Raw genomic sequence first — 23388 nt, 5'->3', positions numbered from 1 at the left:
TACGGGATTTCATTCTTCATTAGTTTTATTTTAAGTAATGAAACTACTATACATACTGGTGGTAGCCAAGGTTTTCATACAAAATATACTATACATACTGGTGGTAGCCAGTGTTTTCCAAACATAACATACTATACATACTGGTGGTAGCCAGGGTTTTTAAACAGAACAACTATACAAAGGTTTTCTACAAGAATACACATATACTACGAATGGTAGTAACCAGACATACAAACTAATGTTTTTCCTGTATTACAACAGGATACAGTAACAAACATTCATAGTTAATTCTATAATTACTTAGTTTAGGCATCAGGGCTACGTATGGAGAATATTCGATAGACTGTGGAATGTGTGGTTTCCGCCTCATTTCCTGTTCGTTGTTTGGTTGTGGGCTTAGGGCAGATCCACATAATCAACTGTCTGCTCGATATTGGTTTATACATGGCTAGCATGAACTAAGTGGTCATAGATGGAACTGATATTATCACACTTTTACTAAAGAAAATATTTGATTTTCTTGGAAACATGCGAACATTTTTACAGAGTCATCAACAGGTTTTCATTACAAAAACATCGCTTATGAACTCACCAGCTTTATGCTGATACTCTTTCAAAACTTTTTGTATTCTCAGAAAATCAATAGACAAGTACCTCCTGGAGTTTTGAGAAGACGGAGCGTATAAAGTTACGTCTTTTTCTTTTGATTATACTTTTGATGTATAAAAACAAGAATCAAACAGATGTAAAAACCTTTTCATATATGTATTCAATGTAATGGTTATGTTTACTATGATTACTATGATGTAATTGTTGTGATACTACATATGACGTCATCCACCCCTGAATATTTCCGCCGTTCCGGTTTGGGGGTGTGACATATATATATATATATATATATATATATATATATATATATATATATATATATATATATATATATATATATATATATATATATATATATGTGTGTGTGTGTGTGTGTGTGTGTTCATCATACAAACATACATGACTTTCTTGGAATGTTAGGAAGCTTGGACTTCATCCTACCTTATAATTTTTCAACAACCTACCTTATAGATTTTGGCAAACAAATTATCAAAATGTATCAAGCCCATATATTATATTCCAATCCACTTAAAATAGCTCAATGCTTTGAATCAACTTAAAATTTAATCATTAAGCAATAGTAAAATCCATTTAAAACTAAACATAAAAAATAGCAAAAGAAGGTTGGTGACATGAAACGTCGCCCACCGATTGAAGGGTGAAAACGTTATCGATATCTCTAACGCATCATTATTGATCATTTCTACCGGCCACCAATTCCGATGTCCGCCATCCGGCAATTCTCATTCATATACATACATCACTTCCACGTGCAATAAGAGTATATACGAAATTCTACATTTCTTATACATACATCACTTCCACATGCAATTTCTCATTCATCTTTCATCCGTTTATGATGTATGATATATCAAAATGAAGGTATATTGGAGGAGAACATTGACATATAATCATTTTCTCATTTTGATGATGTTTTAGTGTTCGAAATTCATTCTAAAAAATAACCATTTGCCACAATAGTTTTGAATTTTAATTATTAAGTTTATTGATTCTACCAATGACTTGAAGTTCCACGAATCATGCCTTTGCATGTAAGACATCATGCAAGTAGACATCATATAGTTTGAAAGTCATCTCTTTCTAATACCATATTGATGACTTAGATTGCACATGGTGTGGCTTAGTACGCTTTTAGGAGTGAAGCATACACAGAGGTACACGGGATCCTAGGGCATCCTGGGTTACCCCTCATATTTTGTCCAATAGTATATATTTTTCGGATTTTTTAAAATTACAGTACTATTCTTGAAAAAATTATGGGTTACCCCTAAAACAATTTGGCTGCTCCTAACTTATAAATCCAAACACAAAATAGTCCAAACTAAATGTTTAAAGTAGCACACAATGTGTGTTGATAGTCCAAAATTTTAAGCCCATATTTAATCTCAAATTAATAAAATGAAAAAAAGAAGGCTAAATGACCAATCCATATTGTTTGTTTGCTAAAATCGGATGAAAGAAAGCAGCGAAAATTACAAAAAAAAAATACAAAAAAAAAACGCTCCTGCGTCGGTCTTACTCCCATCTCCACCACTATCAACACTGACTTTTTGATGCAACGACACCCTTTCCACGCCCCTCACCCCCTAATATACTGAACAAGTCTCAACTCTCATTCCTATTATTAGTTTAGATTGTTTCAAATTTCTATTATTTGTCTATTTTAAATGTCAACTTTAAAATGTAATATATATATATATATATATATATATATATATATATATATATATATATATATATATATATATATATATATATATATATAAAAGTCTTACTCCCATCTCCACCACTATCAACACTGACTTTTTGATGCCGATGACCCCCTTTCCACGCCCCTCACCCCCTAATATACTGAACAAGTCTCAACTCTCATTCCTATTATTAGTTTAGATTGTTTCAAATTTCTATTATTTGTCTATTTTAAATGCCAACTTTAAAATGTAATATATATATATATATATATATATATATATATATATATATATATATATATATATATGTCTTACTCCCATCTCCACCACTATCAACACTGACTTTTTGATGCCGATTGCCTCCTTTCCACGCCCCTCACCCCCTAATATACTGAACAATTATCAACTCTCATTCCTATTGTTAGTTTAGATTGTTTCAAATTTCTATTATTTGTCTATTTTAAATTTCGACTTTAAAATGTAATATATATATATATATATATATATATATATATATATATATAATTTCTAATGAAATTATGGTTTTTATTTTTTTTTTCTTAATATATATTACACGGATTTTTTTATTCTATCTCTTGACTTTGACTTTGACTCTACAACAGAAGTGAAGAGGTAGAACTGAGTTGCACATAAACTTCCCATAACCCATAGTTGAGTAATTCCTTTGGCATACAAAGGAGGCCAAATAGGAAATAGACTCCATGATCTTAAGACTATTAACACAGAAGTTCACTAACAAACCAAAACAAATTACTTAATTTAATGCAGTAAAACAAAAGAGACACGTGATGTTGTTGCTTACTTTAACAAATTTTATCGAATATGTTTATAACTAAATATACAATCAATTAAAATATTAATAATGTAAATGAGCAGGATATTCATGTGATTTAAGTTGATAAAAAACACAAACTATCTGCCATATCATTTTTTTTATTTGTTTCAATTCTGCTTTTAGATAATTCATATTCTTAAATTTGAAGGGATATACAAAACAGTGCTGATGTATGGGTAAGCACAGCTTCGTGAGTTGTAATTTATAACACTTTGATCTGCGAAAAGATAAAAGAAATGACCTGATTAAGAATTAAGATACGATATACGGAAAGTTGAAAAGGGAATTATGCTCGAATCTCGAATGGTGGCTGCAAAATCCATGAAAGCGTTGGCTTGTGTGCTTCCAAACTCTCTTTCGCAGCGACAATGACGGCTTTTCGATCTCAATCACTGCCATAAATCATGCGATTCTCAATTCTGTCTTTTCACAGAGTTAATGTTGATGGATTCATGAGAAATTCAATTTCGTAGTGAGGAGGAGATAAATCGATGGATATATCGAGTATTGCTGTCAATTCTTCTGTATATGGGGTTCTCCCAACCAAAACATCAGATTGCTTCACTGTTTCAATTGGAAAGAGGAAGAACAGTAACAACAACAAGTTTTTATTTGGTTTCTCAAATCGGTCTTCACTCAATCTCAAAATTCAAGCTGTTCATCTGGACGAGGTAACAATTATCTCATATGTTGTTCTTTTCCCTTCCAAAAAATGTATTTCCCCGAATTTTTTAACACATTGGGTGATCAAATGCTTCATTCTTCAAGCTTGAAATGGATCTGGTTTATCATGCTTGCTCTCTATAATGGTTGTTTTCCATGAAGTAGCAAAGAAGCCTTCAAAAAGATTTCATGTTCAAATTTTCAATTATTGAATTTTATTATAACATGGCACCATGTAGACCGACTATAACATGATCTTAATCAGGGGCTAGTGGTTTAAGCGTTTGGGACTTCAAAATAGTTTCCTTACTCATGTTAGCTTGACATAATCATCACAAATCTGTAATCTATGTATAATTGTGGCTAATCTTCCATTATGAAACAAGTAGCAACATAATGTCAATTATTTGTGGAGTATTAAAGTATATCATCCTACTTTCATTTCTTTCCTTCACAACATTGTACTTCTAAAATCTACCCAATTACAGCATTGTATTCAATCTTTTTTTCAAAATTATACTTCAAAGAGGTGAAGTGATTCATACACAACAATAGACTCTACCCAATTATAGCAGTGAAAATTGCTTTGTATTTGGATGCCATTGTTATAATCAGGTAGATTTTTCTAAGTACAAGAACTGAAAGTAGGATGCTATAATAAACAAATCAATAAAAGATCATTTCTATTCTTGCATTTAACCCATTTTCTACTCTAAACCATGAATATTCACATACTCTTTCTTACTTGACAATATTTCTGTTATTCATTAAAAGCTCTCATTATTGTTATACATGTGAAAGGTGGCTGCTGACAATCCAAAATCTTTAACTACTACGAGACTAAAAGAAATTGAATGGCCTTCTCCAAGTGACAAAATCCCATTCTGGAAAAGGGAATTCCAGACTTGGGATTCCAATTCCGAAGTTCCTGTTAACATAGAGAAAGACTCTGATCTTTTGCATGTTATTCATGTAACTGCTGAAATGGCACCAATAGCAAAAGTTGGTGGACTTGGTGATGTAGTAACTGGGCTATCTCGTGCATGTTTATCACGTGGACATAAAGTTGACATTATGCTTCCTTTCTATGAGTGCATTCAGAAACAGAATATCCAAGAAATCTCACTAATGTCTACTTACAATTCATATTATGATGGAAACTGGATTGAAACTAATGCATACTCTGGAATGGTATCTGGCATTCCAGTTATACTTTTGGAACCAATGAACCAATTCTTCAAAGGGGAAGATGTATATGGAGGTTCTTACAATGAGTTGGAAGCTTATTTGTTTTTCAGTCGAGCTTGCCTTGAATGGATGCAGGTTTGTAGCTTACTCTTCATCAACTTGTTTATAACTTTATATTGTGTTTAAGAAGATAATTTGTTAAAGCTTTTTTTTTTATTACCATGTTTTCTATCATCAAACTACCTTCTATGATTCTTTTTTAAGAATCCATTGACTAAATGCAGGTAACTGGAACACAACCTGATGTCATACATGTCCATGAATGGCAGACAGGTGTACTTCCACTCCTCTATTGGGACATTTATCATCATCTTTCACTTCAGGCATGATCTTAGTTTAAGGATTTTTCTTTGATTAATATCTTTAAAAGTATTCATTAACTCATAATATTGAAATTTGTACTTTATAGAAACCAAGAATAGTATTGACAATCCATAACATGGAACATTATGGGGAGTGCAGGTATTCTTATAAGTTATAATTACTCATCTTTTTGTTAATTTATAATTTATAGATAATATGTTTTTTGTGTGTAATTTACTTGTGTATACTTATGATATGATTTGTCAGACAAGAGCAGCTTCAAAAGTGTGGTCTTGATGGATCTTTATATGCAACTATTGACAAAGTAAGTCATAATATTAATATTTGTGTTGTGTCATTATTAGAGGTACTTACAAAAGATAAAAAGAACTACTTATGGTTAATAAATAGCATTACTATTAAATACTATTGGATTTAACAACTTTAATATTGTCATGTAATAATCTGTTCACTGAAACAACAGATCATTCAACATCTTTGATGATGTTTATACGTTTCTTTGAGACCTAATTGCAACTAAAAATTCAGCATCTTTGAGTTTTTTTCAAACACTATTCTCTTTGTATTGATTGTTTATATGATTGTTGGAGAAAAAATGAATCTTTTCTTTTCTTTTGCTCAATTTAACAGGCGATTGATGATAGAACCATTGGCCATAATCCTGAGAGGCTAAGTTTATTGAAAGGTGGCATTGTATACAGCAATTCAGTAGTGTAAGTTATCTGAAATCTTACACATTCCATTAAATTTCCTTAAAACAATAAATAACAGTGTGTTTGTTTTAACTTTTATCCCATCATGAGTGAGATAATAATAATATTCAGTCATTCCTTTTGTTTTAACCTAGTAACAGAGTTAAAATTTATTCAATCCAATAAAAGGGTGTTTGAATTTTACCTTTTCTCTTTCAATTTACTTCTTATTCTTCATTTATCACCTTGAAAAATATAATAAATGATAAAAAAAAAAAGTGATTCTTGTTTCTTTTTCCAGTACAGTTTCTCCAACTTACCTTAAAGAAACACTGTGTTCTGGATGGCTTTCAAGTGCTTTGATGACAAATCATGACAAGTAAACTCAATTTTCTTTTTTCTTATTATAGCAGTGAAAATTGTTTAGTATTTGGATGACATTGCTATAATTGGGAAGTTTTTTCAATGTAGAATTCCTTTAATAAACAAATGAATGAAAATACATTGCTATTTAATCTTGATTTGTAGGTACTATGGTATTCTTAATGGGATTGATACTGTTATGTGGAATCCTGCTTCTGATGTTTTCTTACCTACCAACTATCATGGTAACATTCAACATAATTTTCTGTGTTTTCTTCCACAAATCTAATGAAAACTTCATTTACCAAATTTTATTTTTTTGACATTATTTTTCAGCTCAAAACACTGGTGGAAAGAAAGTATGCAAAAAATATCTCCAAAGGGGATTTGGTTTGATTCTAGAAGGGTCTGAAAGAGTGCCTTTAGTTGTTTGTGTTTCTCGATTAGTTGCTCAAAAAGGTCTTCATCTCATTAGACATGCCATCAATCATATTCAAGAAACTGTAAGTTGCTTGAAATGTTATTTTTAGCATTTAATGAAAGAAAAAGAAAAGAAACATTCGGATAATTTCTTGTTGTTTTGAAGGGTGGACAAATGATTGTTCTTGGAAAAGCTCCAGATAGTAGGGTTCAAAGAGAATTTGAAGCTCTAGCTGATTTGGTAATTTTGTATTATATCTGATAATGAGGGTATTTTGGTCTTTTAGTAGAAATCCATCACTTATTAGTTATTTCTCTTTTGTAGCATAACAAAGGTTCAACAATTCGCATCCTCTTAATGTATAGGTAAAGTATCTCATATGCATAAATTTCAAGATACATAAAAGCAGCTGTAATTAATCTCTCCATTTTATCGATTTACTCACTTACTAATTAAACCATTTTACTTTCTTTTTATCGTTTAAACAAATCATTTTTCCTAAACTACATAAAAGCACAACGTATGTTCTGTTTATCGTTTTAGACATTCAACTATTATAATGATAATAATCATTAAAAAAAAAAATCAATAATATATATTTTATGATAAAATGTGTGTGTGTGTGTGGCAATTGAAGTGAGGAGTTGTCACACATGCTGTATGCAGGTGCTGACGTGGTGTTGGTTCCTTCAATATATGAGCCATGTGGCCTAGCTCAGATGATCGGAATGCGTTATGGATCAGTATATTATTCTCTCCAAAATATCCTACTTATTTATTTATTTATTTTTTTATATAAACAGTTTTATTATTATTATTAATATTCAGGTACCAATAGTAAGAAAAACCGGCGGTCTTGCTGACACTGTTTTTGATATGGATGATGAGTCACATCCCGAGATGGCCAACGGGTAATCGGTTTGATTATTATTTAACTTTAATTATTTACAAAAAAGGGAAAATTGCGATAAATAGTTATTCTCGTTACCAATACAAGTAATGTATTTATATTTTGATATGCTTTTTTTTTTTTTTTTTTTTTTTTTAAAGGTTTGTCTTTGAAGGAATTGATGAAGGCTCCCTAAGTTGTGCTCTTGATCGAGCATTTTCGTATTACCAAGAAAGTAAGGCCATGTTACTTTTATTTCACTATTGTTTGGATAAATAATGTTGAAAAAATATTTGAGAAAATCACGTAAAACTTGGGTTAAATGGAAAAAAGTTGGAGTTTAGTTCTATTAAGTCGTTATTTATATTTATATATATATAAAAAAAGAAACGCTTATACTGTTATACATACGGGATTGATGCAGAACCGATTGAGTGGGAGAATATCGTTCAAAGAGTTATGCAAATCGATAACAGCTGGAACAAAACAGCTGGCAAGTACATTGATGTATACAACTCGATAAGAGTGAGATGGTGAAATGTCAAAATTGCCCCTAGTTGTCGTTCGCAGTTCTTTTCCGTTGATATGTACATGGCTTCTTTGCGATGTTCGATTATAGTGTACAAATTTACTATATTTAAGGTTCTTAATATGATTTTAAATCTTATTGTTTGAGTACCAAAAATTATTTAGGTACCTTTGGTTTCTCATTCATGCAAAAGACAAGAATGCCCCTCATTCTCAAAATAACCTTAACTATCAATCTTGCATATATGCAAAAAAACGTAAATACCCTCGTTATCATCATTAAAAATAAAACAACACACAAAAAGTGCCAAAAGTCGGGCTTTGCTAGCATAATATATTTTCATTCATTCTTTTACTTTAGAGAAATTGTACACTTTTGAGGAGCAACTCAATAACCACCACCACCCTCCTACAAATAAACCAAAAAACTTTAAACTACATATCCTTCTCTCTCACCACCACCACCACCACCACCACCACCACCACCTACCCTTTTAGAAACAAGAAGGGGTGACAAATTACAAGGTTGCCCAAAAGTCAAACAGAGTCAACTCCCATACCCCACACCCTCTCAAAACACCGAAAAATTACCATATTTTACTAAAACAATTTACGGGTCAGAGTAGTTTCAACTTTTACCACTTCCGGGAGTATAAAAGAACAACCGATTTACTAATTTTTTTTTTTACTGTATTTCCGTCTTCTCATCCACATGGAGGGAGTCTGCAACTTTATCAGCAAGTTGAGTTATTGAAGTATCATTGACATTGAGGGTGTTTTTGGTAAATTCACGCTCTTTTGACCTCTTTTCCTGCAAATCCTTCTCTCGTTCATCATAGAAACCAAAATCATCCAAGATCGATGTCTCTGCATCATGATCTTTAAAGATCTTCAACATTGCAATCCCCACTTCTAGTTTCACCTACACAAACAGTAGTACACCAAATTAGACCAATAAAAAGACATAAACACAAAAGGGTATTTACGTCCTTTCCCACCTCTTGTGAATCTCTGCTATGAGTAACAGGTTTGTTGTCATTATTTTCAAGAAGAATATGTCGGAATCGGCTATTTGGAACATCTTTGATGATGTGCCATTTGACACGGAATTGACCACTCCACCTGTCCTGCTGCCAATATTCTGCATCATTCACAAAATCCACGGGTCCCACCATTTCTGCAACTCCACAAAACTGTCCACTTGCATTTACCTACATTCAAAAAATCATTAGTAATATGAAGGAATGGAATGGAATGGAATTCATGATTCTAGAGTTAAGAAACTCACAGAAAAGAAGAGAAAGACTGGACAATTGGCTTCAGATTCCTTTGCTTCTTGATAAGCAGCATCAAGTTTTCGGTTTCCCAAAGGGGTACTTGCCCAAACACTATACTTGATACTTTTATGGACATTATCTTCACTAAAAGACTTTATTACAAAGAACTTTGCATTCTCATAACTAGTGACAAAATCCGGTTGATTGTAAAGGTCGATTTTACCCTCAGATATCTGCTCTCCTTTTGGCTTTGATGCCCTTGGTCCTCTGTTTCGATCACTGGTAGTACCATGTGGTTCACTAATCATGCTAATTCCATCTTTGTCCCTATGCTTCCCGCCTTTTTCAGGGATGAAACGGTTCAGGCGACTTGCTTCCCCTTGAAAAATGGAATTGTTTCCAAAGTTTTGCCCTCGAAAAGATCCGGTTTGTGGGTAGCGTCTTGTGGAGGATCCGGATCCTGACCCGTATCCGTATCCATACTGCTGTTGTGGAATCTGGAAATTAAGTAAATAATGAAATACATATACTGATAAAGTAAAGGGTAAAAAGAAATAAAGAAGAAACAAACCTGACTAAAAATGTGTTCATATGATCCAAGAATACCAAGTGGAGCAGGGTATAAACCCCCAGATGTGATTGGAGACACATAGCTATTAGTATCTGAAGACATTGATTCATTAGACCCAATGTCTCCTGGATATTTATAATATCCAAAATTATTATTTCCAGAAGGGTTTCCATTCACATTCCCACCACCAAAAGAACCATATTGTAAATAATAACCTGATCCTGGACTTGGAGCCATAAAAACATTGTCCCCAAGACCCTCTTGCATTTGCATCCCACTGTTTGGTGGTGGTGAAAGATCAGTTTGAGGTAAGTTAGGAGAAACAGGCTGTGAATAGTAAGAAGGAGAGATTGGAACTTGATGAGGTGAAAACAGCTGTCCATCTATCATTATTGGAGACATGGGACTAGCAACAGGAGAAAACTGGCTGTAATCGAATCCATATGCAGGGTGAAATAATAGTGATGATGCATTCTCATTGTAAATTGCCTACATTAACTCAAAAAAATAAGAAACTATATTCATGCATGAATGTGAGGATCCATAAGTGAGGCCTCAAGTTCAAGCCTAGTCATCACCTTCATTGCTCTTCAGACATTGTGATTCACCTCTCACATGTTGGTTGTGGGACCCATTGGTGAGTGTGCCAAGGTGGCATAGACCCTTAATAGGTAAAAGGGGTATACGCCATAATAGGCAAAAAGGGTATATGCCACCCTGGCACCCTCACCAATGGGTCCCACAACCAACATGTGAGAGGTAAATCACAATGTCCCAAGAGCAATGAAGGTGGTGACTAGGCTTGAACTTGAGACCTCACTTATTGATGCAAAGAAAAGAGTATTTGATTACTCACCGGAGGCACAATCTGCAAGTTATTAGCATGAACATAATTAGAATAGTCTCCCCAGTTAGCTGAGCCATCATCATAACCTGAAAAGCCGAAATTGGGATGAAAATGTTATGAGAGGATTAATGAAACAAGAAAAAGAAAGGGATATTACCATAGTTAAAGCAGACTAACCTCCATAAAAGTAGGTTTGCTCTGGAGGAGCAAAAATATTGGATGGATTTACAGGGGTTGGAGCTCCACTTGCATTAAATGGTTCTGATTGGTTGGATATGTTTCTCATGGACCCTGTGAGGGCTGCATCTGGAGAAGGATTTGGAGAAACAATCCTTTCATCTTTGGGAGAAAGTGGCTGATTATACAAATAAAGAACTAATCAAAAACATATATGAAAGGGGAAATTAAGATAAATAGAATTGAATAGCTAACAAGTACCTTATCCGTGTAGTTATCAGGCACAAGCCCATCACCTGCAAAAAGTTTCATAATTGTAGAGGAATTAGTGATCCTTTTGAAATCAGGGTAAAACAAGACTCGGTATGAGGGTACCAAAGTCAATATCACAATGCAGTGACCCAATGGTCGATGAAATATTGAAACACAATTTGAGATACTGCATGCAATTGCTTCGCAGATTGGCTAAATCGCTAATTGATTCAAAATCGACGTGTATCCATAAATTTGAAGAGGATATGAAACTTAACCAATGAAAAAGGGCAACATTACAATGAACCTTGTTTTTTAGGTCTAGAATAAACTAGGCGCAAGATCCGATCCCAAAACAAAGATCTATTCGGACTCAAACTTCTACTGAACTCCAAATTCCACCGGATCAATCAACATCAATTCGTAAAAAAAAAAAAAAAAAAAAAAAAAAAAAAAAAAAAAAAAACCTAATTCATGGTAAAAACATATGAAATCAATGAGTAGAAACCCTAGATTCCCAAATCCTATAGAACGAACAAAAAAAAAGAGAAGTTCGCATACACAAAGTAAAATTCACGATCAATCCATATTGCGAAAGTCATCAATAACGCAAACAACATAACAACAATGTTGCAGATTATAGCGAAATCGATCGTTTTTCCCCAAATTAACCAGACGAATTTCGCATTATTACTAGATGAATACGAAGAATTTCGTAAATAAGCAAAGAATACATCTCACCATGTAAGGGCAAAGCTGAGATTGAAGCAGGAGAGACTCGATCTTTTCCCTGTTGACCTTTTTCTTCCATGATTTTTTGGGAACTCCTCAAATCAAATCAATAATATTAAAAATTCTTGAAAAAACCAATGAAAACAAAATCGGAAAAATCAAAGATTGAATAATCAAATTCGAATTCCTCATATCATCATCACTAGAGATTAAAACTATTAAGGAATATCGAAGAAATTAAAAATTGAAAGGGTTTTAGGTCGTATATGCAGATACAACTTTATATATAACACACACATGTACACGTACTTGTGCGTGTGTGCATCTGGAGTAGCATTACGAAACTTCTTTCCCTTTTCCTTTTATATGTTATTTTATTTGTCTTTTGTCTTTTTATCATTTATTTAATTGTTTTAAAAAACTAATTTCTTAATATCCAGTTATTGTTTTTTTCTAAAATTAGCCATTTATTTTAAGTTTTAATAAAAATAAACAAAATTAAAAAAATCGCAATGCAAAATGAGGTAATGCCTTGTTAAATGGTAAAAAAACAAAAACAAAAATAAAAATGGTCTTTCTTTATAAAAAAATTAAATATCTTCATACTTTTTCTTCCTATTCATTATCTATCACCTTTAAATGATGACAAATGCAATAAAAATTTAGGGGTGATTGTTTTTTCAAAAACTTCTTTTTGACCTCTTATGTCTGTGCAACGCAGACAACGTGCAGACATATGTTCTTGCAGATCGTTTGTTTTTTCATAAAAAAAATATGTGCGCCCTCTACTTTAGGGGTGTTGATCGGGTAATTTTTTTGGGTTTCGGGTAAATCGGGTCGGGTAATTCGGGTAATTCATGTTAAAAAAAATACCCGTTACCCGACCCAAATTAAATTCGGGTAATTCGGGTAACGGGTCGGGTTTGGATAATTCGGGTATTACCCGAAATATATAATTTTTTTTTTTAAATTGCACCTGAAAATAATTTTAATGATAAATACGTCGTGCTTTATTAGTCTTGTTTATATAAACAAACGAGGCATAAACGAAGTTACTCAAGCTTTGAACATTGAGATTTTTTACTCAATAATACTTGAGATATCAAGCAATTTTTTTAACAACTTAATCTAATCTAATAAGATGTTAAAAAAACAAATACTTAAAGATCTTAATTTAAAAGTTTAAAATGTTTAAGATAATTGTAGCCATAAGTTTTGATATGTACTTAAGTTTCGTCAAGATAATGAGTTTGTTAGTTGCAATAAAAACTATAATATAGAAAATAGTTAAGTTTTAAAGAACATGGTGATATATAAACAATTGCTTTTAATATTGTTCGTGTCATATTGTCATAATAAAAAAGATTCATGTTTTACAATAATGATAGTTAGTTTAAGCGTGATCAAATACTTGCTACAGAGTACAAGCTTTACGAAAAAAAAAGAGTTTTTAAAATAATTTGGGTAATTCGGGTATACCCGAAACCCAATAAACGTACCCTTTACCCTACCCGAAAAAAAATCGGGTTACCCTATTACCCGAAAAAATTTACCCGATACCCGATTTACCCGATACTCGAAAAAATCGGGTGGGTAATTCGGGTATCGGGTATTTTCGACAGGGCTACTCTACTTGGTACATACATGGACTTGTATCTTTTAACCTCTTCTCATCTCTTAAAAAACTCATGATTCATTATGTGACATCCCCATTTTCACGGCCAAAAGACCGATTTTGTTTATGCTTTATAAAAATCAGAGTAACATTTTAAATAAAAGTGTTGCGGAATTTGTTCCCAGAAAAACATGATAAATACGTTATCAAAGCATTTCCGAAGAAATGTATTTTTGTTCATTTTAAAACATTTGGGATGTCATCATCAATACAGAAACATAAGCATAAACATAACTTACATTCAATTACACTAGTGATCTACATCTCTTTAATATCTCAGTGTAATGTAACTTCATATCGACACCTTTGATACAAACAAGCTTGGGTGGGTCAGGTTGGGAAACCTGGTGAGTACATAGGGTTTTCAACCCACAATAATTTAATTATTATGTTTAAACATCAAACAATCAACCCAATTACCCATCCCCATTATCTTCCTTACTCTTAAGGTCTACCCTAAGAGTCATTTATCCTGCATTCGTTCATTCTGAAGTCCATTGTTTCTAGGGTTTATATGACAGGCACTAAGTCCATAGCTGACAATGCTCGTTCGTAAAGCACTAATTCCATAGTTGCTAAAGTTTATTCATCGGGTACTAAATTCATAGCTACCAGTGTTTATCTAATAGGTACTAAGTCCATAGCTACCACCGTTTATCTAACAGGTACTAAGTTCATAGCTACCAACGTTTATTCAATAGGCACTAAGTCCATAGCTGCTGATGTTATTTGTTAGGCACTAAGTCTATAGCTGTCAATGTTCACTCATATCATCTTTCATCTCTCATCATTCATCTACCCATGTTTTACCCAACATATTCATAGATATAAAATACATATACAGTTTAAATTATTTAAAACATGTATAAAATCGTTCATCCAGCATAGATAACAAGTATACAGATAATATGCACACATAACACGTAATTTATATAAAATATTTCATATCTATGTGTAAGATGAAAGTAACTATGCACTCACTTGTTAAAGTGATGATTCCAAACTAGAGATACAAACGGGGGCGGATATTGTCGGATACTACAATACATGTCCCCGCCCCCGACCCGCCAAATCCCCGACGGATTCGGGTAAAAGAAAACCCGTCGGATACGGGGAACCCGATGGATATCCGTTAAGTAAAAAGGATCCAATCATTTTTTTAATAAATCTGAGATATATATAAAAAAGACATAGTAATAATCATGATAACTAAAACATTCAACAATTCATACTTCATTCTCGTACACAAAATAGTAAAAACAAAAAGGAAAAGATAAGCACGACATCCTCATGTTTGTTAAATAACTAAAATAAAAACAACAATTATTCATGAACTAAATATCAAAATCCACAAAGCTTGGACCGGCTTCATCATCTTTTATAACTTCAATAACCTGTCCATTTGTTGCTCTAACAACTTGCCCATCTGTTGTTCCAGGAACATCAACACTTGGTTGTGGGGGCTATCTATCTTGAGTGTCACTGCAAAAAAAAAAACAAAAAATATGGTTGAAATCGGATTGATAGAACATAGATGTTGCTAAAAAAATGCAGTTTGCTAGAAATTAGATTCATTGATAATACAAAAAACAATTACATATATGCAGTAAAAAAGATGTAAAAACAATGCACTTTGCTAGAAATCAGTTCCACTTTATGCAACAATCAGATTTCTGTTTTACTAGAAATCATATTTTAGTTACAACTTACAAGAAAACAAGATTCCTAAAGCTACAAAAAAACGTGGTAGTACCATATCCAGACAAATATTTAATCAGTGTAATTCACTGAGATTACAACCAAAACAGAAAAAAATTGTTGACTTAATAAGTTTCTACTTTCTACTTTCCAGACAAACATTTAACAAATATGTTACAGCAAAAAAAGATTCAGTGGCTGCAATCAAATTGAAGGCATGATATTGATTATAACAAAATGAAGTGTAAGAAATTGAGTGACTAAGTTATCGATTGTAAACAACATCACTCAAAAAATATACAAATCCATCAGTTTAATAGGTTAACACCAAAATCGAGTTTAATAAAATAAAATCAAAAGCATGTAACAAATAAGTTACAGGAGAAAAGATTCAATGGTTGTAATCAAGTTCAAGGCATGAAATCGATTATAACAAAATTGAGTGTAAGAAATCTAGTGATTAAGAAATCGATTATAACCAACATCACTCAAAACAGATACAACCAAAAATCATTCAATCAAGAAATCGATTATACCAGAAATCGACTATACAAGAAATCGATTATACTAGAATCGGTTATACCAGAAATCGATAATACCAAAATCGAGTGTAAGAAAATGAAATCGAAAACTTACCTGGGCTTAGGATTTTGGGATGAAGCTGGAACTTCTTGTAGGTTGTTCTCCTCTAATTCCATGAGCGCTGAATCGGTGATGATAGCAGGGTAGCTTGAAGGTGAAAGATTGATGTCGTGATTTTGTGAAGAACTGAGAATCAAAGACGAAGGGTGGCTGCATTTTTTAAAATGAAATTGTAATTTTTGATTCTAGGAAAGGAGATTAGAGAGAGATTGAGATCAGTTAATGGCTTGAAGAAACGAGGAGTCAATTCCGAAGCGTCGTCTTGATACTGTGATTCACGAATCAATTTTCCATAAACAATATATATATATATATATATATATATATATATATATATATATATATATATATATATATATATATAATCGGGTTTTAAACTGGTCGGATAGTGTCATATCCGTCTCCGACCCGTCCCCGCTGCGGGTATAAAAATCTGCGCCCGTCCCTGCCCCGTTACCCGCTAAACCGGGTAAAACCCGACCCTAACGGGTCGGGTACCCGCGGGTACCCGAATCGATGGGTAAAATTTGCATCCCTATTCCAAACTCAGGTAGCGCTTCACTTTTAACGGTTCTATTTTCCTTCGACGAAACCTAGCATTATTATCGTTAAATTTTAGTCTAATATTTATCGTGACTAATTATTAGTCTTAGCACTATTATTATTATATAAGCGTTTAAACAATATTTTCCAACCACTATGTACAAACAGGGGCCAGACATAAAACACCGGAGGGCAAGACCATTTTGGCATATAGCACTTCTGAAATCCAACAACCCTATGCGGCCCTTTAAACCAGATTCCCCGTACCGCGAGTAGTTAAAAAGATATTATAACGACACTTATATAACCCATAATAATAGCTCAAATAATTATTATAAGGTCCTAATAACGTTGCTATATTTAAATAAAAGCTATATTAAAAATTAGGTAGGCGTATCTTACCTACGAGGGGGTTTGGCTAGAAGTCGGGCTCTACAGGGGCAGGACTTCTGTGCCGAAAGCTCTTCTTCTCGAAGCCGTCGAGCGCTGCGGGGCTTTCTTCTGGCGCTAAGGGAGTTTTTGGGAGGTTTAGAGAGAGAGAGAGTGTAGAGAGAAGAAAGAATGCGAAAGGTGTGAAGAAAATAAGGGTGGGAGAGGTTCTATTTATAGGGTGAAATATGGCTGAACTTGGTGCCACATGTCACCATCTGGTGGCAAGACTTGGGGAGAAAGCAATGGCCAAGATTGTGCCACATCACTCATTTTCGCACAGCACACTTCCGACTTCTAAAATCCGTAACTTTCGCATACGAGCTCCGTTTTTGACGTTCTTTATATCCACGCGTAGGTAAAAATAAGATCTACAACGTTCCTTTTGACTACGCCGGCTAATTCTCGACCGATCTTAAATTTTATAGTAGAAGGTGACTACACTATTAAATGTCCGCGTAAAATTCATAATTTCTACATACGGACTCCGTTTTCGTCTGTATTTTTGTCGTTGGGTTCCTATTAATGAAATCTTCAATTCTCATTTAGGTCGCGTTGGCCAAAAACCACTCGATCTAAAATTCGAGTTTCGGGCTGTGCACTGCTACGCCAAATCTTAGAAAAATCATAATTTCCTCATACGAAGTCAGATTTGGGCGTTCTTTTTATGCACGCTCTCGGTTTAATGTATACTACAACTTTTTTTTAGATCACTAAGGCCAAAAAGTCCTCTATCGTAAATTCACTATTTACGTCACGTAGTGTCATGCCGGTTTTGTCGCGAAACTTCGACGGGCCATAACTTCTTCGTTATAACTCGGATTTCGGCATTCTTTATATGTACGGAACCCTTGTGACATATTCTACAATTTGGTTAAGATTACTCCTTCTAAATAATCTTCCATCAAAAACTCATTTTTGATGCTCATTGTCTCTAAATTGACTAGCCCGGATCTACAGGCGTGACAATTATCTCCCCCTTAGGATGATTACATCCCAAAATCATCAACGAAACAGGGCTTGTATAATGACTCCCTACTTTAACTCTTCATTCTACGTAATAACCGTAACTTCTATGTTGCTTCGAACGAGTATTTAAATCTTGGACTCCTTGACTGCAGGCGGTGCTCAATCTTGCACCTGCTCCCTATCTCACGTTAGACTCCAAATTATGACCTTCAAGTCACAATCTCGATCCTTACTGGAGACTGCTTCTTCTTCTTAACAAAATTAAGATAAGTTCTTTTATTACTACAATGGACCGATGTGTCATATTCTAATGACCTATCATCGCATGTAGCAACGCTTAGACTCGGGTCTCTTAGAGTCAAATTCCAGAACAGACTATACCTTCCTTCATGTTCTAATCACATCTTAAAAGGTAGCATTTATAGCTACAAGCAACTATCGCGATACCTCTACTGATCGCTTTGATTATCTTTTATTTCAATCTTCTGGCTTAAGTCAGATGCTACATCGAACTTGGTTCTCTGAACCACGTAACATACTCATCGTAGTCGGACTCAATTTGATATGACCACTAGGGTCAGAATAACAATCATCTTCTTAGTCATTACCAAAACAATGGTAATGACATACATGAACAAAACGGAATCAACTACTACCTTCTTAGTAACCTTGTGACTTTCCTTGATCTAAGTGTGAGTCCTGTGCTTCTGGTAGTATAGGCCTCTACTACCATTCACACCTACTCATACTCGTCCCAAGTATTGTCTCGCAGTTTTTCCAAGTCACCATTCAAGAAAATCACATAACAACTTAACACACCAGATAACAAAACGAAGGTTTTATATTATTCCTTGAAACGATTACATAGGTGTTCAAGTTCACCCTAGACTATGCCTCTATTAGGCTACACCATATGATACTATTGTTGGGTTTTGAGCATTCTAACACTCCTAAGTGTACATGCAACCCTAAATACCTTGGATCTATGTTTTCTCTATTATACATGCAAATATCAATTTTTCCAAGGTATTGTTCTAACTAGCATAATATAATGTACATGTAATATAAAATCTAGTAGAATTACATACCTCTTGTTGTAGCTTGATTCCATGGAGCTCAAGAGCCTAGTGCCCCAAGTGTGACACCTCAAATGGTTCACACAACATCAAATACACTTAGAATAACTTGAGAGAAATGAGACACTTCATGAAATCGGCTAGCCCTCACCATACACACATATTAGCCGAATTTTGGGAAGAATATGATGCTTATATAGTGTGTCACAATTAGGGTTACACCATGTAAACCCTAATTGTCATGGCCTTTCATTTACATGATCCATGGGTACAAAAACACCATGGAGCATCCTATGGGTTTTAGCCCAACTTGATAATCCATGGAGCATTAGCCCACTATACAAGTATGGATGATTTACATAATCAACCCATATATTTAATTAGTCTCCTTTTGATCACTTAATTAATTCCAAATTAATTCTTGATCAATACTAATTAAATAATCTTATTAATATATTAGAACTTATAATATATTAATAAACCTTAAGTGTTATTTCTCTCATTTTAGTCTATCCAAATGCATGATGCCATGCAACCCAAATGGACCATGCCAATCGGGTCAAGTACATACCAAATATAGTTATGGACTTAAACACTAATCCAATAGTCTCCCACTTGGATAAGTCTAAAACTATTATTGCGTAAGACTTCAAAACCCGACTAGCAATCGTAGCTCTTAAAAGCTGTTGCCGTTGAAATCTGAACAAATCAATGACGCGTCCATCAGATAAGGGATCATATATTCCTCCATTCTAGATATCATATGGACTGAGACATGGATTAAAATCATTCTCTCTATCCATTTGTTGTTTCCCGATTTCCGATTTATGACGACCGACTAATTGAACAAATCATATCAGTCTTGGCTTGGCCAAGCACTTCGGGGTGTCATCACTAAATCATCGAGGGGCCCACAGATATCGCTTTTATCCCTTTAAGGGTAAAAGGAATGGATAAAATTCGACTTATATGGCTTGTTCTACTACTTGTTGAATCATACACAAAGGCACGTTTTATAACATCGAGTTACCAATGCGTTTTCGTGCAATCAATGTATAACCAACTCATAGTAACAACTCATATCTCTAGGTTTGAAGAATATAAGATATTATCGTCTCATGATCACTCATGATAAAATCCATGAAGCGATTCCAATGAGCGTGGGTTGAATCCAATACTCAGAACTTATGAGTACTCATGAATGTTGTAGCACCACTTGCTATGTCCCATACCTTGGACATCTACAATCCAACTTCATGACAATCTTGATTCATATCTACTTCCAACATATGACCGACTATGGATAGTTTGAATAGCGTAGTCATTCAGGAAGAACGACCTAGTTATTCTGGAAGTCAAAACATGCAAAGTGAAACACAAGAATAATCGAATCCAATATGGTCTCAGAACTTATGAATATAAATAGAACACCTTTTATTTATCACCATATTGATTACACATTATTCATTGTATACTGTTTCAAACTATCAACTTTATACTTGAATTAAAAACAATAGTTGTCCCATGCTCCAAGCATGTACACTGTGTTTTCTAAACACTAGTCATGCCATACACCAAGTATGCACACTATGTTTTTCCAAACATTAGTTATGTCATACACCAAGTATGCACACTAAGTTTGTCTATGATCTTTTACTTTGTGAAATAGATCGATTGAACATAATTCCAATGATTCTCATTTCACAGTCCCAAATCCTTACAACAAATGCAAGAATTCCAAATTCATGCCATTTACCGAAATATTGTTAGATTTTAAACTTATATGCATTGATCCTCTTGTAATGATTATGCACAAAGTCACAAAGACTTGTCAATAGACATTACATAGTATTCCAATGGAGATCAACTCTATGGAAACATCCTTCTTGCATTAAGTTTTTCTAATCTTACACAAATTGAATAACTTCCACCTATGGAAACATTTCCATATTCCCATTTTGACTATCACTTCTGAACAAGAGTTGCCTCTTTTTAGAATATGTCAATATGGTCCTTCCAAAATTAACATTATACTTCCAACTGATTGTCCCTGAGCAACCAATCTTTGGTAAACCTTAGATTGTCCTCGACAATTGCTTAATCATTTTAGTCATATCCAATTCTAGACCTTTTCCCTTCTTAATGCCCCAGGCATTTGGAAAATTTTAGAAATGATGAATATTATAGCACATGCAATCGATCCTACATCTGAAGCATATGGGACACGATTCATGATGTCTCACATAAAGACATGATACTAGACCAGTCCTTTTGCTACAATATTTCTATTTGCCAAGTTCTCATAATTCAGAATATGAAAAGGGATGTCGTAATCATAATCGAATTTTAGAACGCAATGTAACATCCCAAAAATCATGACCAAAAATTTCTTTTTAAAACATTACTAAATCATAGTATCAAATCATTTCAACATACAAAAAGGGTTATATAATAAATCAGAGTATCTTTTCAAAAGAATTGTTCATTTTATTAGAGTAAACATCACAGGCTAAACTTCTTTGCTGTGTGTGTGTGTGTGTGTCATGCGATCACCCCGAGCTCTTCCCTCCGCTACCAGAAGTACTTGAAACCAAAACTGAAAACCGTAAGCACGAAGGTTAGTGAGTTCCCCAACCTACCACATACCACATACTGGGTCTCGCCCTGCCCGGCATCAGACCGTGGTTCGGACTAACTTGGGCCCCGCCCACTGCATCGGGCCCCGCCCGGCATCAGGCCCTGCCTGGCATCGAGCCCCGCTCGGTATACAGATCTGTTCTCTTAGGCCCCGCCTGTCTCTGGGCCTCGCCCGCTACTAACAAATACAATCATATAACATAACACATATCATAAAGCTAAGCATACTCTACTATACTACTGATGTAAGGCCTCGCCTATCTTGGGCCCCACCCCTGACCTGCTACTGGTGAGCCATGGAACCCCATCCATGCTCCTGCTGATAGTGAGATACGGGCCCCCGCCCACACTCACCTCCCTCCTAACTCGGGCCTCGCCCCTGCTCTGCTACTAATGAGATACGGAACCGCGTCCATACTCGGCTAGTGATGAGACACAGGACCTCGACCGACTCACCTCCCTACCAGGCATATACAAGTATCACAAAGACAACAAGTATAACTACACATCCACTACTGCCTCGGGTACCACCCGGCATCAGACCGAAGTCCGGAACATATAAACTACATCGGGCTAACCCCGGTAACGGATCTAAATCCGAACAAATCACTATAAGTGCCTAGGGCTAACCCCAGGGTCTTCCTACTACACATAACCATAAGTATAAACATAATGGGCCGACATTGTGGCCGTAGACCCATGCACACAGTGAGGAGACTCACCTCGCACTGTTGAAGACTCGCTGAAATCGTCTGACTGCTAACCGACACTTTTGAACAGCTGACCCTTCAGCTTCCCTCAGTATCAATACCCAAAACAACATTTAGACCATAATAATCCAAAAGTCAACCCTGGTCAAACTTGGTCAAAGTCAACGGTCAAAGTCAACTTCCAGTTGACTTGACTCGCCGAGTTGTTCTACCAACTCGTCAAGTCTATACTCCTCCGATCCATTACAACCCCCAATTTAACTCGTCAAGTCTAGCAAGAACTCGACGGGTTCTCCTTCAACCATACAATTCGGGACCATCCTCAACCGACTCGCCGAGTTGTATGAACAAATCGTCGAGTCCACCTTCATAACTAAGGAGATTGCCTTGGACTCGCCGAGTTCCTCCTCGAACTCATCGAGTACTATGATTTGCATGCCCAATATGGACCTAGACTGGCCGAGTCCTTCACCAACTCAACTCACTGATCTAACTCATAACCAGAAGGGATTTGGGTTTGCGACCCGACTCGCCGAGTCCATGAACCGACTCGCCGAGTCCGCTTTGTGACATCTCAATTCTATCGATTACAGTGCATTTCATTGCTTCCAACTCATAGATCTAGACTCTTAAGGCCAGTATTACACGTAAAGTTGCTAACTTTACGTGCATGCAAGGTGCTATGAAGCTAAAACTCTTAATCTAAGCTAAAATGAAGGTCTAGGACATGAAATGGAGCCATAGCTGGATAAAGCTAGCAACTCTGAGCTTCTAAAGCTCAAGAGTGCCCAGATCTGAAGCCCAATACATCCTCAAGGGCTTAATACTCGGATTAACCTTGGAAATGG

At 34.8% G+C, this 23388-nt stretch overlaps 2 protein-coding genes across 2 annotated transcripts; one reads left to right on the top strand and one right to left on the bottom strand.

Annotated features, from left to right (window-relative positions):
- The first annotated feature begins 3327 nt into the window (after positions 1-3327).
- LOC145117228 (uncharacterized) lies at positions 3328-8444 on the top strand. The gene is made up of 15 exons (XM_079053540.1): positions 3328-3848; positions 4642-5163; positions 5313-5411; positions 5498-5550; positions 5659-5716; positions 6043-6125; positions 6406-6483; positions 6633-6712; positions 6804-6970; positions 7054-7128; positions 7213-7253; positions 7526-7631; positions 7717-7799; positions 7939-8012; positions 8202-8444. Exons 1-15 carry the CDS (start codon positions 3669-3671, stop codon positions 8312-8314), a joined length of 1812 nt encoding a protein of 603 aa, XP_078909666.1. The 5' UTR covers positions 3328-3668; the 3' UTR covers positions 8315-8444.
- A 166-nt stretch (positions 8445-8610) lies between these two features.
- On the bottom strand, positions 8611-12489 carry LOC145117229 (YTH domain-containing protein ECT4-like). Its single transcript, XM_079053541.1, has 8 exons — positions 12171-12489; positions 11439-11473; positions 11178-11355; positions 11010-11086; positions 10154-10642; positions 9594-10079; positions 9304-9516; positions 8611-9227 (listed from the first exon to the last, which is right to left on the bottom strand). The coding sequence occupies exons 1-8, from the start codon at positions 12238-12240 to the stop codon at positions 8991-8993; spliced, it is 1785 nt and encodes a 594-aa protein (XP_078909667.1). The 5' UTR covers positions 12241-12489; the 3' UTR covers positions 8611-8990.
- Between the last annotated feature and the right edge of the window lie 10899 nt (positions 12490-23388).

Source organism: Lactuca virosa, chromosome 5 (genome assembly GCF_052849685.1).
Source record: "Lactuca virosa cultivar CGN04683 chromosome 5, Lactuca_virosa_CGN04683_v6, whole genome shotgun sequence".
NCBI classification, from domain to species: Eukaryota; Viridiplantae; Streptophyta; class Magnoliopsida; order Asterales; family Asteraceae; genus Lactuca; species Lactuca virosa.
The sequence above is the reverse complement of the archived record's forward strand: the minus strand, read 5'-3'. Positions and strand labels throughout refer to the sequence as shown.

Coding starts and splice junctions, on each gene's coding strand:
- LOC145117229 (XM_079053541.1), bottom strand. CDS start 12,240: ATGGAAGAAAAAGGTCAACAGGGAAAAGATCGAGTCTCTCCTGCTTCA. Junction 11,474..12,170: donor CTCAGCTTTGCCCTTACATG/GTGAGATGTATT, acceptor AACTTTTTGCAG/GTGATGGGCTTGTGCCTGAT. Junction 9,228..9,303: donor ATAGCAGAGATTCACAAGAG/GTGGGAAAGGAC, acceptor CTGTTTGTGTAG/GTGAAACTAGAAGTGGGGAT.
- LOC145117228 (XM_079053540.1), top strand. CDS start 3,669: ATGGATATATCGAGTATTGCTGTCAATTCTTCTGTATATGGGGTTCTC. Junction 7,632..7,716: donor TCGGAATGCGTTATGGATCA/GTATATTATTCT, acceptor ATTAATATTCAG/GTACCAATAGTAAGAAAAAC. Junction 8,013..8,201: donor ATTTTCGTATTACCAAGAAA/GTAAGGCCATGT, acceptor GGATTGATGCAG/AACCGATTGAGTGGGAGAAT.